We start from the raw sequence: 17179 nt of genomic DNA on the forward strand, positions 1-17179 counted from the left end.
CTGCTGGTACTTCTGGGAGCCCCTGGAGTGCTGAGGGGCTCACAGCAATGGAAGCCCCAAAGCCCCCTCTGAAATGGAAGAGATCGCTGGATGACCCTACTGGAACCAAGGGTGCTGGGGTTTCTTGGTCCAGTGGGAGCTGAAAGACCCACCTCCACACCTGCCCGAGGCCCTCACACCCACTCTTCCTTCCCTAACTTTTAACATCAGTTAACTAACGTTTTTAACTAGTTTCACCTTGGAACTTTAACCTTTTAATTCTTTTAGCTAGCTGTCTTTTAGCTTTATTTTAAAATTACCTATTTTGTGGTTTCTCATTTATTTGACCTGGGACCTTTTTATTCACCCTCTAGTTTGTTAGTTTTTTTTTTTTCCTTTTCCAGAGATTTTGAATTTTCCTTTTATAGGAAACTTCCTGTCTTACTTGTTGATTATCTTCTATTTTCGTGACCATTTCTTTATTGTTTTTCCTGCATACAGGAGGACACACTTGCTGAAATGCACAAGCACTTTAGAAGGATCTCACGCAGGACTGTGAGGAAGGTGGAGGGTGCAACTTGTTCACCCAAAATTTATTTCTGGGATCCGGTGTCTGTACCCGTCCTGTTTTGAGCTTATATGTAATTCTAGTTTTAAGACCGTTCCTAGACAGCCGTCCTGTTTTCTTTGGTGTGATCCAACTGCACTGTGGCAATACATCATCAGCAGGGAATGAAGTCTAAGGGTGGAACCGGCAGGATGACAAACAAGGCAGATGCAACTTCATCTAGCAAAGTTGGTGGTGGCCTCAGAACTGCACAACTCGACAAGGCTGCTGGGGCTAATCCTTCTGTGGCTTAGAGCCCCATTGGGCCCTCAGCCTGGCCTGCATCTACATCAGGTTGGCCTGGGCCTTAATGATGGGTATCAGCACTTTTCTTAAGACCTATCACCTTGCTGTTTCTCAGGACAGGCTCTCGGCTGAGTGCCAAGCAGAAAATGCTGACTCTAGACCCAGACCCAGAGGGCTAGCTTCTCCTCTTGAAGTGGGTCCAGTCTGAGGTTGGGCTCTAGAGGAAGGGCTGTACAGCTTTCCAATGGCTGAGGCTGGAGAATCCTGAGGCCTCTCTGATCCCCTCTGAAAGGGCTCCCAGGCTGCTCACCCTTTACTCTTTTCCCTCAAGGGGACTGGAGCCACTGGCAGTTAATTACCTTTCCTGGGGAATGCTTTAGCCAGACAAACTTTCCTGGGGCTTGCTACATTGCCTGTTTTTGTCACAAATCAACGTACAAACCTTTCAACTCCCAAGAGTCATCAGCTCTCTGATTCTCAATAGGGAAACACAGGGCCCCTGTAAAGGTAAGGGGAAAGTGCTAACAAGTTTTAGGTAGTGGCTGCCAGGCCCAGGCTGAGGCTGCCATCACAGATGTGGCCAGGGCCCTTCATCATCTACAACGCTAAGTTTAGGGCTGGTTTCTAGGCGGCATGCCTGGCCCATGATCTCTCATTTGGGGGTCTCTATAATTCCATTTGGGGGATTCTACTTCTATGCTGAGGACCCAGAAACCGAGGCAGGGAGATGGATGGTAAACCCAGATCTCTGTGATACTCAAGCCTTCAGCTCTTTTAAAGCTGCTGCCTCGGGCAGCCTGGGTGGTTCAGTGGTTTAGCACCGTCTTCAGTCCAGGGCATGATCCTAGGGACCTGGGATCGAGTCCCACGTCAGGTTCCCTGCGTGGAGCCTGCTTCTCCCTCTGCCTGTGTCTCTGGCTCTCTCTCTCTGTCTCTCTCATGAATAAATAAATAAAATCTTTAAAAAAATAAAATAAAGTTGCTGCCTACTGGCAGGGGAAAAAGGGTAAGGGAACCCTGAGGGTCTGCTCAGTGGGGCTCAGCCAAGGGAGGCTTAGTCTGGGCAGTCTGTACACACCCATCTTTCTAAGCAATCGAGAGTAACTTGCGAGGATCTCCTAAGAACAGAAACATTCTCTTGTGTCAGTATGATCAAGTTCAGAAAACCTGGCGCTGACCCTCTACTGCCCAGCATGTGGTCTTCACAAGAACCGTGATTCTGCCCTATAGCTAGTAATGGTCGAGCTCAAAAGCCCAGTGGGGAGCACAGGTGCTATGAAGGGTCCTCTGAAGCCTGCCTGCTTAAATGGCTCCTCCAACCAGAGACGGTTCTGTAAAATCTTCCCCAAAGCACAAGGTATATGCTCCAGAGCACTCACCTACTGACTAGCATCTGCAGACACTGCCTTGGCTACCTGCTGCCGGTTCCCTATGGAGGATTAAGGGATGAAGACACCAGCTGGCAGCACACACAGCCCCTTGACAAGGTCCCAACCTGCCCGGGAATCTGTGCCTAATGTATTTGCATGTTTAGATTTTAAAGAAAAAATCCCTACCTCCAACATTCTTTCTTAATTCTGGTTCCAATTCTGGCTGGTAACCAAAGGGTTCCTCGATGCAGTCTGAGATTCCAAGCACCAGGGAGAAGGAGCCCTGTGAGGTCCTGCATGTGGGCTCAGCCCATGACAACCTACTGCCTCAGCTGGCTTTCTCTGCACACAGGATGCCCATACCCTCGGCCTCAGGGTATGGCATATGTCTCTGCATATGTTGCCCCCTTTGCCCATGACACTCTTTTCTTCCCTGCCCCTGGAAGGGCCCTGCTTATCCTCAGGCTCTGCTTATGTGGCACACTTCTTCATGCCGCACTAGATAGTAGGGGCCCCCGGGCATGGCAGTCCTGAATCTGTACAGGTAGGAAGGGAACAAAAGCTTTCAGATCAGGATGGTACCTGTATGTGGACTTGGATGGAAGTACAAAGATAATATCAAATGTGACTGCACTGAGATATTTAAATACAGCTGGGGGAGATCTTGAAATATGTAATCAAAAGCAACACCTGGAGCGATGCCCACTGACAGAAGGGTGGCCCCGCTCACACAGCAGCTACTACTCTCGAGTCACTGCATGGAGACACAAGCCCGGCTCCTATGAGCACTGGGCACTGAAACAGCAGCACCAGGTCCTCTTGCTCAGCAAGGCAGACTTGGGACATATCGAATCCAAATGCTGACAACATCCTGTGATCATCTGCTGGCGTCCAGGGACAACTGAGCTGTACGATTTGTTCTCTTTTCGGGCTCCATGTTTAACTCAAATATAGAATTCAACTAATTAAAATGTTCTAGAAAGTTAAAAAAATTAAAAAAAATATAAATGCCTCATTTTCTCTTCTGGAAATGAGCTATATTGGAAGTCTGAGACAAGAAAGTGTGTGATATAGGCTACTTCCAAATTCAGTTTGGAACTACTTTGGTTCTCTTTGGTGTGGTATAGTGTCTGGTCCCTCAGAACCTTCCAGGTACCTCTTGAGTGTGCCATTAGAATTTTTTTTTTTTTTTTTTTTTTTTTTTTTAATTTTATTTATTTATGATAGTCACAGAGAGAGAGAGAGAGAGAGAGAGAGGGAGGCAGAGACAGAAGCAGGCTCCATGCACCGGGAGCCTGACGTGGGATTCGATCCTGGGTCTCCAGGATCGCGCCCTGGGCCAAAGGCAGGCGCCAAACCGCTGCGCCACCCAGGGATCCCGTGCCATTAGAATTTAACCTGATCCAAAGAGAGGCCTGACCTTTGCACTGGGCTCCTGGGAGATGCTCTCTTAGCCTTGGCAATGCCTTGCCTTCTGGGCTGCCTTTGTATTAGCTGGGGCCCTCTACCCCAGAGAGTCTAAGACCGTGATTTAAGACAGGAGTGATGGGTCATGTGGCATCTGCTCAATCCACAGAGGAGCTAGAAACTGAGGCCAGCCATGTCAGTGGTCAGCTGTGTCTCTGTGAATAGTTCCAATAAAAACTCTAGACCTCCAGCCTTCCTTGGTTGGCAGTGCTCCATGGGTCTTATCTCCTAATGCAGTCAGGAAAGTCAGTGCTGCTGGCGATGCCCTGGGGAGAGGACAGCTGGAAGCTCCACATACAGAACTCCCCTGGACGCTGCGCCCTGATGCCAGGCCTTGTCCTTTCACTGTAACAAACCATAATTATGAGTTTAACAGCTTTCAGAGACCTTGAGCAAGCTTAAGAGTGGTCTGGGATCCCTGAACTGTGTAGTTGGTATCAAGAGTGAGGGTAGTCTCACTTCTCACCCAGTCTCACAACAGGGTGAACCGTGTGATTGTTTTCCCTGTGGTTTTGAATTTAATATGTTAAAGAATGTCAAAAATATCCATTAAATAAGTTGGCCTTTCACCTATATGTCATCTTTGAAAGGATTTGCTATGAGGTAACTTTTCAAGCAGGAAAACATTAATTCCCAAGTCTATGTGCCCTGATTGATCTTTTCCTAGGGGCCACTGGCAAAGTAGCAAGCAGATGGACCCACTTCAATTGCAAACCAAGGATTTCTCAATATCAGCATGTGAGAGGCTTCCTTTAATGACCTTTTATACTGTTCCATTTGTAACTTCTTTACATTTCCTTCTACTGTAATGGAGAACTCCCATATCTGTGATGCCACCCATTCCAGGAAGACTCGGGGTAAATGTAAACCCTCTAATGAGGTGTCCAGCCACACTGGTTTCATGCCAGCTGGGAGTGCAGCTCTGTGGCTTCAGAGTTGGGGCTTCATCAAACAGGATCTCAGCCTCCTGCAGGAGAACAGTCTCAACAAGGGGTCATGGAGCCCTGAGAGCCAGTTTTAGTTTCAGGCATGACTTACTACCCCATCTTGCACATGCTCAAAGAATAGCTGTTCACAGCAGCTAGGGCAGTCATTTCCTCTTTTCTCCCGTGATACAGGCTAAGGCTGATGCTCAGGGGACTTTTGCAGAAAGTCACAAGATGACTAAAAAATAGACATTTTTTTTTAAGTTTGAAAATATCTAAGACCTTATCGACAAGTTGAGGATGCTGTTTCCAAGTGTCTTATTTCCTGACTTTTTTAATACAGAAGTGTAACATACTATAGGAAAGTATGCTTATCAAATGTTTATCCTGATGAACGTTTTCATGTCTCGAGGTAACCACTGCTCCTCACCGATCACCATGGATTAGCTTTCCAACTTCCTGTAACTTTAGGAAACATCCAGTAGTTACTTGTTAGTGTCTGGCTTTTTTCTGCCAAGAAAATGACTGTAAGATTCTCCTGGGGAATGGCGGAATGCCTGTGCTGGTGGTGGTTAGAATTCTGCTCTTTGATTAGGCCACCACTGATATGTTTTCCTATGGATGGACACTGGGCTGTTTCATTTGGGACAGTCATGATCAAGGCTGCTATGTATGTGCTTATATGTGTCTTTTGGTGGACACAGGTGCTCAGCAATCTCTGGTTTACGACTAGGATTAGAGTCTCTGGGTCAGAAAGTTTAGTGTCAAAGAATGGTCTGCTCCCATAAGTAGCATGTGAAGTCCAACCACTCCATGTCAACACTTAAAGGAGTTTTAGGCATTCTGGTGGGTGTATAGAGGCGTCTCTGGTTTTACTGTGTTACCTTTTTAATTTTTTTTTAAGATTTTACTTTACTTATTTGAGAGAGAGCACGCACAAGCAGGGGGAACAGCAGGCAGAGGGAGAGGGAGAGGCAGGCTCCCCGCTGAACAAGGAGCACGATGTGGGGCTCAATTCCAGCACCCTGGGATCATGACCCCAGCTGAAAGCAGATGCTTAACTGTCTAAGCCACCCAGGTGCCTCTATTGTGCATTACCTTGATGTTATGATGTCGATGCAGTGATCCTGAGCACCTTTTCACATGCTGATTGGTTACTGGGGTATCTCCTTCCAGGAGAGGTCTGTCCATGGCTTTTGCCCATTTAAAAATTTCAGTTGGTACGAGTAATCACTGGCTTCGTGAGGGTATCCTTGGATGAACAGATGTTCTTAATTTTAATGAAGTCTACTTTATGAGTCTCTTATGATTAGTGGTGCTTGTGTCCTATTCAGGAAGTCTACACCTACACTGAGGTCATGAAGATTTTCATCAATGCCTTCTTCTAGAACTTTGTTTTACCTTTCACATTTACATCTCCATTTCAAATAAACACATGTATAAGGTGTTGGGTAGGGATAAGGTTCATCTCCATTTGGATATCCAAAAGATCAGCATGACTTTTTCAAAAGTGCATCCTTGTTCCCTGCCTTCAAGGGTCTTCTTCATTTTGATAATTTTAAACCTCCCTCACAAGAACATTGGGGAAAAAACACTGGGATGAATCATTTTTCATTGGATTTTTACACATTTATATTTCAAATAATTGTTGACTCTTCCATTTTTTTCCTTTGTGGAATTTGCCTCAAAGCTGAAGTTTGCAGATCAGCTCAGTATTTTTTCCTCCGATTCAGATGTCACATTTTTAGGGTAAGGTCTTTCTCACTTACTCACCTGTTTCTCTTTTAATAATAAAAGATTCTTTTTTAAAGGGCAATTTGTATCCTTTATTGGGTACTACAATCATCACCAAGCAAAATTTCATACTTGCTAAGAGCCTCTCCACTGAGAGAGGCACCGAGGGCTTATACCATGACACTTTTCCCTCCTACAGATGACAATTTACCCTGACTTTGCTTAGTGGCTAACTGCCACGTGTTACTCTACAATTAGGCTCGACAACCCTCCTACGACTGGGACAGCTGCATCGGCCTGTATGCACCAGGATGGTACATACACTGGGGAGCAGAACGCACTGAGCTTTGAGCAACATGCAGTCCTCACACCTGTAACCAGCTCCTGCTGCTCCACACGACCTACCCCGAACTGGCAGGACGTACACACACTCCCTTGGAGGGCTTGGGAGAACTTTTCTTATTTAAATGGTACTTGTGACCCACAAACAGATATGCTGCAGTTTCCTATTTGGTATCTGTCAGGGCAGGGACCCCAGATCCTGGACCGGAGCCTGTTTTGTTTTCTCAACATGTGGCCCAACAGTGATGGCCCAGGGTAAGAACCGGGCTTGCATGTCATTTAGGTGTGGGGAGAAGGTGGGAACTCGAGAGAAGGAAACGCTACTTGGTCTTGGCTCCTGCCACATGGGCCCTCTCACCACAGTCCACCAGGTGTGTGATTGGTGCCCATCCCAGCACGGGTCCCTCCCATTCCACCTTGCCCGTCACTGGCCTCCTGAGGCCTCTCCACCAGCTCCAGCCTCTGTTGGAGCACCTGTCCCCAGACCTCCATTCCTCAAGGCTACCCTTCAAATGTCACCAACCTTGAAAACATTCCCCCATGGCTCCATCTCCCTATAATGCTTTCTCTTTCCTCTCACCACGGCTAATGCTCTGTACTTCCCTCTTGCAGAATGTGAGTTCCACAAAGGCAGGCACGACGATACAAAGACAGGTCACTAATGTCTGTGGAGTGAATACCCCAATAAGTGGCTCACAGGCACAACGTAAGGCCAGATGAGGCACCTCTGAGGACACCCTAGTGCCCACCCACTGTGCTCCTTGGCTTACCTGTCCTTGTACTTGATCACAGCATCCACGATCTTCTTCATCTTCTTGGTGAGGTTGGGAGGGTTTGGGGAGAGCTTCTCGGCAGGTGGCCGGCCACGCTTCTTCTGCTTCTTGCTCTCGTCGTCCTTGTCACGGCTGCGGGTGCTGGTGGTTGGGGTGGAGGAGCCGGCGTCACTGTCCCGCTTGCGCTTCCGAGACGATTTCTTCTGCCGGACCTCCTCTTCGATCTCCTCCAGCGTGCCCTCCTCGATGGCCTTCAGGGTCAATAGTGGTAAAATAGGACAGCCAGCACCGAGGTTGACAAGCAAAGGCCGTGGCGCAAACCTGCAGGGCCCAGCTGGGCAGGACACAGTGGGGCCCCAGGCAGGCTCCATGACAGGCTAGCTCTGCCTCCCCAGGGTGTTCCCTGCCTAGGCCTGTTCTTAAAAAATCAACAGTTGGATTTCTTTACCAATTATAGAGGCATATCCCACTGAAGGGAACCCAAAGACTTGACCCTGGAATCCCTCCACCTGGAGGTGACACTCTAAATACTTCTGCTCTAGATTCTCTGCATTTTACTTAAAAACTGATAAAATGCACATAACACAAAAGTGACCACTTCACTATTTTTAAGTGTGCACTTTGGAGGCATTAGGTATGTTCACACTGTGCGGAGCCATCACCACCATCTATTGCCAGGACTCTCCCGGCCCTTCCCACATATGTGTGCAGGACCGAGAGCACTACAGTCATGTCCACATGCCATATCAGGACTCAGGTTTTTGCTTACTATGTCCTGGATGTACTTCCTGCCGCTTTTCTGCAACATAATTTTTAATGTCTGTTTAGTATTTCATGGCACAACACACCCTCATTTAACCTTCCCGTGTTCTTGGGCATTTTGGCTGTTTCCATTTGGGGGAGGGGTGCTAGTCTAAGTAATGCTATGACGGACAGCCATATTATTTGTACAGAAATTCCTTGAAGTGGAACTGTTGAGAAGGACCTGAATGTGAACAAAACTAATTTTTGAACAATACCAATTTATTAATTCCCAGTAATAATGACTAATTTGCACATTTTTACCCCCATAAGTAAAGAGAATGAAAAGCCATGTTTCCAGGGGAGCTTGTAATCAGAAAAGGGAGTGGGGGTGGGACTCAAAGGGATGTTCTGGTCATCCACCTCACATTTAACAGCTGTGACTGTGAGCAGGGCACAGGGCCAGGCACTGAGGACACAGCGTGGAAAAAAACCCTCATGGAGGGGACACAGTAAGCAGACAAGTATCTTACAAACATGATGACAAGTGTGTTGACTGCCAGGAACGAGAGTGAGTGGTGTACTGATGGTGGAGCAGATGTGCCCTGGCTGGGGGTCAGGGTAGCATCTCAGAAGAGGTGGCACTTAGGCTGAGATCTGAAGAGTGGGGGTGTGTAAGGCGTCCAGGCCAAAGGAACAGCATGAAGAGCGTAGGGCAGGCAGTAGGGACTCTAAGGTCGGCCTGGGGGATGGTGTGCATTGCGAGCCCAGGGCAGATATAGTGGGTTGAAGAGCGTCCCCCAAAGTTCACATTCACCTGGAGCTTCAGAACATAATCTTATTTCAAAAGAGAATCTTTACAGATGTAACTACTTAAAAAGCAAAAATGAAGGTATCCTATGTCAGGGCAGGCTCTGACTCCAATAAGAACGACCCCATGAGAGATAGGAAAAGATACAAAGATGCATGGGGGACAGGCCATGTAAGATGGAGGCAGACTGGGGTGATGGGTGATGTAGCCACAGGCCAAGGAATGCCTGGGCCTCCAGTAAGCTGGAAGAGGCAAGAAAGGATCCTCCCCTAGAATCTTCAGAGGGAAAAGGGTCTTTTTTGCTGATACCCTGACTTCAAGACTCCAAACCTTCAGAACTCTGAGAGAATAAATTGCTACGGTTTTAAGTCACCCAGTTTGCAGTCCTTGTTATAGCTACCCTAGGAAAGCAACGATAGGTTCTCTGGTCCCAAGTCTCAGGCAGCTAGATCAGCCTAGCAGGGCAAGAGCCAGCGCCATTCTAAAGAGATTTTGGTACATGTGGCACCAGAGTGGCTGCCAGAAAAGTGGGCCCAGCTACATGGCGCCACCACTAAGAAAAGAGAATGGCTCTTTTGGGTAAATGTATTTTTTAAAAATTAATGCAAATTCTTACTGAGCATGACATACAAAAAGGCATGTGCTCTGTGGGGAAAAAATAGTCTTTTTGACAATGGGGCCGGAAAAATTGGACATCTGCTTGTGAAAGAATGAAGTTGGACCCTAACCTCACATCCTAAAGAAAAACTACTCAGATCATGCATGGGCTTAAATGTAAAGGCTAAAACTCTTGAACAAAGCAAAACAAAACACAGGAGTAAATCTTTGTACTCTTACATTTCTCAGTGGTTTCTCTGATATATCAGAAAAACAGGTATGCTGGAGTTTGTCAAAATTTAAAATGTGCTTCAAAGAGCCTCATCAAAAAGGTAAAACAATAACCCACAAAATAGGAGGAAAAAAAATCTATGAATCACACATCCAATAAAGAAGATACACAAATGACCAACAAACACATCAGGGGATGCCCAACACCATTAGCCACTGAAAAAATGCAATTAAAAATCACAATAAGGTTACTGCTGCATGCCCATTACAACGGCTATAATCAAAAGGACAGGTGACAAACCGGAGAAATTGCAACAGTCACACACTGCTGGTAGGAATGTAAAATAGCGTGGCTGCTTTGGAAAACAGACTGGCAGTTCCTCAATAGATTAAGCAAAAAAATTTACCATTTGATTCAGCAATTCTATTTCTAGGTATTTATGCAACAGAGATCACAACACACATCCTCACAAAATCTTGTCTACCGATGTTCATAGCAGTATTATTCATAGCAGCCCAGAGATGGAAAATAGGCCAACTGTCTACCAATGAACAAAGACAGCACTGTGTGGTCTGTACAAGAGAATGTTACTCAGCCTGGAGAAGGGAGGGTACTTGCTCCCACGCAGATGAACTTTGAAGATACTTTGCCTATTTCAAAGTAGAAGCCAGACTCCAAAGGTAGGATACATCCCTCTATTTATATGAAATGTCCAGAACCAGAGCTAGGGGGAATAAAGGGACAGGAAGAGAGCTAAAGAGGACAAGGCTTCTTTCTGAGGTGACAAGAATGTTCTAAAGCTAATTTGTGGTGATCACTGCACAACTCTGAAAACACTAAAAACTACTGAACTGTACAACCTGAATTCATAATAAGTGGTATATAATGTGTATAAAGTGGTATATAAAGTACATTAAAAAAAAAGAAACATGTACACAAAATGTTATTAGCATACAGGCAACTGTTTTTAAAAGGTATCTGTGTCTCAAAACTGCAGAGCCATGGGAGCTGCACATATCTGTGCTTGGGCATATATTCATCTCTAGGGGTTTTCTTGTCCCTGGAGCTCAGGGCTGATGGGTGAGGAGCAGGAGAACCACCTGCCTCCCACCCGAAGGTCACATGGCCCCGTCTGGCACAGCTCACCAGGTGAGCTCACTAGTCTGGGCTGTTCTGAGGTTCCAGGATAGGGCCAGAGCTACCTGACCTCATGGACTGTGGGAGCACTGGGGCCACAGGTGAATCAAGAGGAAACTCAGGAAACATGACCAGAGGCCTAGGCAAGTAACATCATCCATTCTGGACTGTGCCAATCAGCCAGGCACAGCTGAATGCCACCACCTGCCCTCTGGGAAGGGTTGCTTCATGGGCCATTTTTATGAAACTATAGGGCTGGATTCCCAGTCATTACCTCTGCAGTCAAAGCCCTAACCCTGACATGTCACCACAATCCCAGTGCTGCCGGCCTGTGGGCCTACCAGACATCCACAGCCCTGACTCAGCCACCTACACCTGTTGCTGTCAGGGACCCAAGTGCCATCTGCTAAAAACCCTGCGTGTGTCACCTGGGAGCAGCTGCAACTGTGAGCCTCGGTGGAGTCTGCTCCCTCCTCCTCCCAGAGATGGCTGAGGGGTCCAGCCCTGTGGTCGACATGCCCAAAGTGGGGTTGCCTGACCCCCGCTGGCTCTCCCAACCACATGACAAGGCAATTCGCTCTGATGACTCATCACTGAGTTTCCTAATGACAAGCACTTGGAAGGCTGGTTACACCCAGTGGTGAGTTCTGAGCTCCCCAGGGGACTACGTGCACACTCCCTCCCATGCCAGGTCAGGAGGAATGGAGCAACCTGACCCCACATCAGGTGTTGCTACTGAGAATGGCTAAAGGGAATCTGCTCAGGTTTTGGATGAGCCCCACGGCACAGTAGCTGAACCTCTGCTCTCCTGACCCTGCCCCTGGCCGGCCCTCTCCAGCATGTACCTTGAGCCACTGCTTCTCAGTCAGCGAGTCGCTGTAGTCCACCTCCTTGCGATGGCGGGAGCCACGGCCAAACATTTTCTCTTCTTCTTCCTCACAGGTCAGCCGCTCCACCTCAGCATCGTCCTTGATGATCCATGAAGGAAGCTCATCCTCCTCCATCAGGCGTGGCTTCCGCTTGGGATTTCGGGCCTCCTCGCGCCTGCGGTCTAGGTCCATGCGCTGGGAGGTGTAGGGCAGGGGACAGAGGGAGAGAGGCGTGAGCACAGGCAGAGCTGGGGGCACACAAGGGGCGTGTGGTGAGGGGAGGCTTTGTTATCTTGGGCACTAATGCTGCAAGGCAGCTAAACAGTAGCTCTGAGGTTTCTGGCTCTGACAGAAAGCAGACCCATGCTAGGGTTCTGCTTCAGGGGCAGAAAAAATGAGAAGGTCACAGAAGAGGGGCCAAGGGCCCGTACTCTGACTCCATGCTGACTTGTGCTTTCTACCCAGAGCTAAGGAGCATCTGTGACTGATGGCTGGCCTGGGACAGCGTTAACTCCCTCTGAAAGGGAGCCTCAAGGACAAGAGACTCAAGAGGACAGGCATTCAGCAGGACTGAGGATCACAGGTGTGTGTGTGGGGAGGTGTGTGTGTGTGTGTGTGTGTGTGTGTGAGTGTGTGTGTCCCATCACTGCTGCAACACTCTTAGGGGGCCATGGAAGAAAGATCGGTCTGTTAGGAGGGAGGAAGGGGGACCACCCCAAGAGATGCCCCAGCTCCATTACCCGCTGGGGACACCATTGTCACGGAGTTTTGTTCTATTTGACTGAGCTGTTTTGTTCTACTTGATGTCAATGGGGGTGGGCATGGGAAGCCTTCAGAGCGCCCCATGAGGTGTGTGGGGTGGAACACCGCTTCTGTCCCCTCTGCCCACGGTACTCACCATGAACAGGTCAAATTCCTCCTCGTGCCGGGCAATCATCTGGTTCACCGTCTCATCGTCAGGCACTTCGTCTTCTTCCTAGAAGGTTTCACACGTTTAGTTCGAGTGTGGAGAGGCCGGGGTGGGCGGTGGCCGGGCTCGGAGGCGAGCGGCGGCAGTCCATGGGAAATGAGCTGGCGGTCCCAGTCCGGCTGCGGTGGATGGGGACCCACACGGCAGCGAAAGGCACACACGCACACGCACACGCACGCTCCGTGGGATCAGGGCCCTTGCTGGCCGTCTCAGCCGAGAAGCCGAGGATTGAATGGGCATGGAGACTGAACTACCCCTCTCACCTTTAGAGGTGGCTCCTCCAAGTCGGGGTTGACGCCCGCTGGCGGAGGGGCAGTGTGGGCGAAGCTGGCACTGCCGCTGCCCGTGCTGCAGTGTCTGCTCTGTGGATAAATAGAGGACTTCAGTCTCCAGGGCTGTCAATCCGGCGTCTTTCACCAGCAGTTTAGAAAAAAAAAACCACTTCAAAGAAAAAGCAAGTACTCATCCTCTTTCCTTTCAGCCCACACTCCCTTTACTCCAAAGGGATGCAAAAAAAATAAGAGTGCAAAAAAGGTAAAAAAACAAAAATGAAAGCCGCTCATGCGTCCACCACTCACGCCGGGGAGGGGGTTGGGGCTGGCGCTGCCCTCACCTCATCCTGCTCCTCATGCTCGAGGATGGCCTGCAGGAAGGCGCGCCTCTCGTGGCTGGAGGACTTTTGGTCAAACATGCCAGCTTGGATCACCTTCTGGTCGACGTTGAGCTTGTACTTGGCTGCGGCCAGAATCTTCTCCTCTACACTGTTGACCGTGCAGAGACGGAGCACCCGCACCTCGTTCTGCTGCCCGATGCGGTGGGCGCGGTCCTGGGCTTGCAGGTCCTAGAGGAAGAGATGCAGGTTAGTCCCAATCCAGCTTTCTGGAGATCTAAGAGGCAGTCAACTTTGCAGTGCCATCGGGAAAGGCCTTCTCATTCTCATGTGCCTGTCTCCCTCTGCATGCCCTGACCAGCAGCTTCTTGAGCTGGGAACCCAGGAACACAACCTCGAGTCCATGCCACAATGACATTACCACAAGATTATCCCTTCCCATCTTTTTTTTTTTCTTTTTAAAGATTTTTATTTATTCACGAGAGACACACACACAGAGAGACAGAGACACAGGCAGAGGGAGAATCAGGCTCCATGCAGGGAGCCCCACGTGGGATTCGATCCTGGGACCCCAGGATCACACCCTGGGCCAAAGGCAGACACTCAACCACTGAGCCATCCAGGCGTCCCTGTCCCTTCCCATCTTAACTGGGATTTTTTGGTACTCCAGGGCAAAGTGCAACTCAGAGGACAAGTCCTGGGCCGTGAGGGTCCCAAGCAGCTCATGTCACAGCTACACGGGTCCCCTCACCTACCCCAGGAGGGGCTCATGTTTGATGTGGCCATATTGCGGTTAAGAGCACCTTTAACAAAATAGGGTCGAAGCTGGGCACCACCCTGGCAATGCCGGCTTGGTTGTGGGCCCTGCTTCTTTTTTGCTATGCAGGCCAAGCCGAGGCCCTATAAGCCTCAGGACTTACTCTGTTGACATAGGCCTTTCCGGTGATCGTGAGGGGAGAGGAGCTAAGTGGCACTGGATGTTCAGCCCAGAGCGTACTGCAGAGCCAGCTCTGATCAAGTGGTAGCCACGGCTGCCAACACTATCTGTATTATTATCCCCAGCACCAAATCAGGGGGGCGTCCACAAAACCCTGCATCTGGGCCCAGGAGCAGTGTGGGCCTATGCTCAAGATTCACACAAAATCGGGTTGACAGGGGCTGTAACTCGTGGAGGGCCAGGAGTGCCTTGTGTTTAGAGCTTAGCTTCCTGGTTCGGTCAGCACGCCTCCTGACAGGGTTAGCACTGGCTAACATACCCCAGGCTCTGTAGGAAGCTTAGTGGCTTCTGAAAGCCCCCAATGTGACAGAGGCCAGGGCTCCAGGTCCTGGCCTCTGTCTGCCTGTTGACGGAATAGCACACTGCAATCACCCTCTCAAAAAAAATGGATGGTCACAGGGTCTTGGTGAGAACTATGCCCCAGGCTGATGGTAGAAAGGAACACTAGTAACCAACCTGAGCATTTGCCCATCAGATGGACTACAACTCACACACTGTGAACTAGCGCCTCCAGGCTGTGGGGAAGAACATGCTCAGACACTGTTGGTAGGAGAAACACCCAAGGCAGCCTTCTGGAGGCCACTTTGGCAAAGGTGACTAGAATGTACAGAGGACATGCTCAAGGGCCAAGAATCCCACTCTCAGGGCTGACTGGTCAGGGAGTCTTGGTACAAATACTGCAAGAGAGGGAGAAAAGGGCTCCATAAGCAGTTACGCTGAGAAACAACCCAGATGCCTGCCAAGTATGGTTTGAGTCAAGTCTCGAGGCCACCATATGCCAGGACACCTGGCAGCTGAGGAATTGGCTGTGTGGAGTCCCCTGTGCTTGTACTGAGAGGAGAAACACACCAGCTGCCAGAGGGAAGGACACATGCTAGAACGTGCTGTGTTTTCGCCAAAACCAAAACACATGTGTGTGTGTATATAGGTACATGCTGGCACATGGTCAGAAGAGCAGAACTGGTAAGGGGAAAGAAATGGACTCTATTTTATTTTGAGTAATTGATACTTGCATTAAAAGACTATTACTTTTATGAAACATTGGGAAAACTTAAAAACTCACTTAAAAACCGCTGTATTGGGATCCCTGGGTGGCGCAGCGGTTTAGCGCCTGCCTTTGGCCCAGGGCGTGATCCTGGAGACCCAGGATCAAATCCCACGTCAGGCTCCCGGTGCATGGAGCCTGCTTCTCCCTCTGCCTCTGTCTCTGCCTCTCTCTCTCTCTCACTGTGTGCCTATCATAAATAAATAAAAATTAAAAAACAAAACAAAACAAAACAAAAAAACCGCTGTATTTATAAAATACTATTTCTCTGCAGCTACTGGCATGGAGCCCTATATAAGGCATATGGATAAAAAACTTAAGAGCAACAGCATACAAATATGCCCCAGATGTTTTTAAAAGCATAAGTGTGTGAGAGCATGCACAGAACACAGCCTGGAACCCCTGTATCACTAAAAAAGTGACAATTACTGATGGATGATGAGATTAGGGTATTTCTACTTTATACATTTATATAAAACCAGGATTCTTTTTTAAATAGAAATGGAATATGTTTTTTTTCACAATCAAAATACAAAGTGATGTTCTGAAAAACAACGGAAAATGATACTCTCGGGGCTTCCCCACAAAGGCCTCAGAAGCTGTAGGTGCCACTGCTGCTAGCTCCAGGAGAACATCCAAGAGGCATTAGTGATGGGAGAGGGTCAGCGGGGAGCCTCAAGCCCCTCCCCACCAGGGGGCGGCCTGCCCTTACCTGGTGGGGGTTCCAATCGCTGTCAAAGATGATCACAGTGTCGGCCGACTGGAGGTTTAGCCCAAGCCCCCCAGCTCGGGTGCTGAGTAGGAAGATGAAGTACTCGGAGCCGGGCTCGTTGAAGGTTTTCAGCAGCATGCCCCGGTCCTCCGCTTTCGTAGTTCCTGCAGGTGCAGGGAGAATGCTGTTAGCAGGGGGGGCTGCATGGGGAGGGGTGCAATGGCGAGGAGACACAGAGGAACACCTGCTTCGGAGAAGAGAGCGGGGACAGTGCCTGCACCTGTCCCACAGAGGCCTCCTGGGCCAACTCTACAGTCGCTCAGCCTATGTGCCTGAGCTACAATTGACGAGCAATTCAGGTTTATGGTGAGCACAAGCAAACACCATTTCTCCCACCCCAGATGAAAATGAGGCCCAACAGGCCACCATATCACCTCAGAGTAAAATGAGGCCACTGCAAGCATAAGCGGGATGGGTGCTAGAGCACAGTGCCTGGAACAGGGACTGGCCAGAGGGTTGGTGCCTGCCTCCACCAGACTGTGATGCGTTTCTCTACTCGCAGAGAGTCATCTACAGGCAAGCACACAGTCGCCTTATAACAGGTACTCTTCCCTCCAGGCAGGAACGGTTTCCCCTCTTGATGGAATCACAGACACACTCATGTGACCATCTAGGGCATGATCCTTCGCACTGAGAACACCAGCGGGGCACCTAAGCTCTTCGGGTGCTGCCAGTTCAGAGGAAGGGTGCCTCTAATCTAGATGATGAGATGAAAATTAAATGCTTCCAGCCACTTGTCTAACCATTGCAATGAATAGCCTGGAGGCCCGATGCCCACAGGAGCCTGGGCTAGAGGCATGCCCCCAGCTGCCTCTTTCTGAGGAAGGGCTGAGGCTGGAGCAGTGAAGAGGCAGGCCCAAGCTGAAGGGCCCGCTGCCCTGCCTGCACCTTCACTCTCACCACTTTGACAGTGAAAGGTTCCATCTCCCAACCTACTGCTGAACCCCTACCTTT

The 17179-nt window shown here is 49.2% G+C and overlaps 1 protein-coding gene across 8 annotated transcripts in view; it reads right to left on the reverse strand.

Annotated features, from left to right (window-relative positions):
- Positions 1-17179, reverse strand: part of SMARCA4 (SWI/SNF related BAF chromatin remodeling complex subunit ATPase 4) — a 93661-nt gene that overhangs the window by 11690 nt on the left and 64792 nt on the right. For 3 of the 8 annotated variants that reach the window (XM_072787228.1, XM_072787222.1, XM_072787223.1), the window contains exons 25-30: positions 16166-16329; positions 13415-13642; positions 13065-13163; positions 12730-12807; positions 11808-12026; positions 7442-7704 (exon numbers count right to left, since the gene is read on the reverse strand). In XM_072787228.1, coding sequence (XP_072643329.1) covers positions 7442-7704; positions 11808-12026; positions 12730-12807; positions 13065-13163; positions 13415-13642; positions 16166-16329 — 1051 coding nt within the window. The remainder of the gene's footprint in view (positions 1-7441; positions 7705-11807; positions 12027-12729; positions 12808-13064; positions 13164-13414; positions 13643-16165; positions 16330-17179) is intronic. The other 5 variants (XM_072787225.1, XM_072787224.1, XM_072787227.1 and 2 more) reach the window with 3 other exon arrangements.

Source organism: Canis lupus, chromosome 19 (assembly GCF_048164855.1).
Source record: "Canis lupus baileyi chromosome 19, mCanLup2.hap1, whole genome shotgun sequence".
In the NCBI taxonomy this organism is placed as follows: Eukaryota; Metazoa; Chordata; class Mammalia; order Carnivora; family Canidae; genus Canis; species Canis lupus.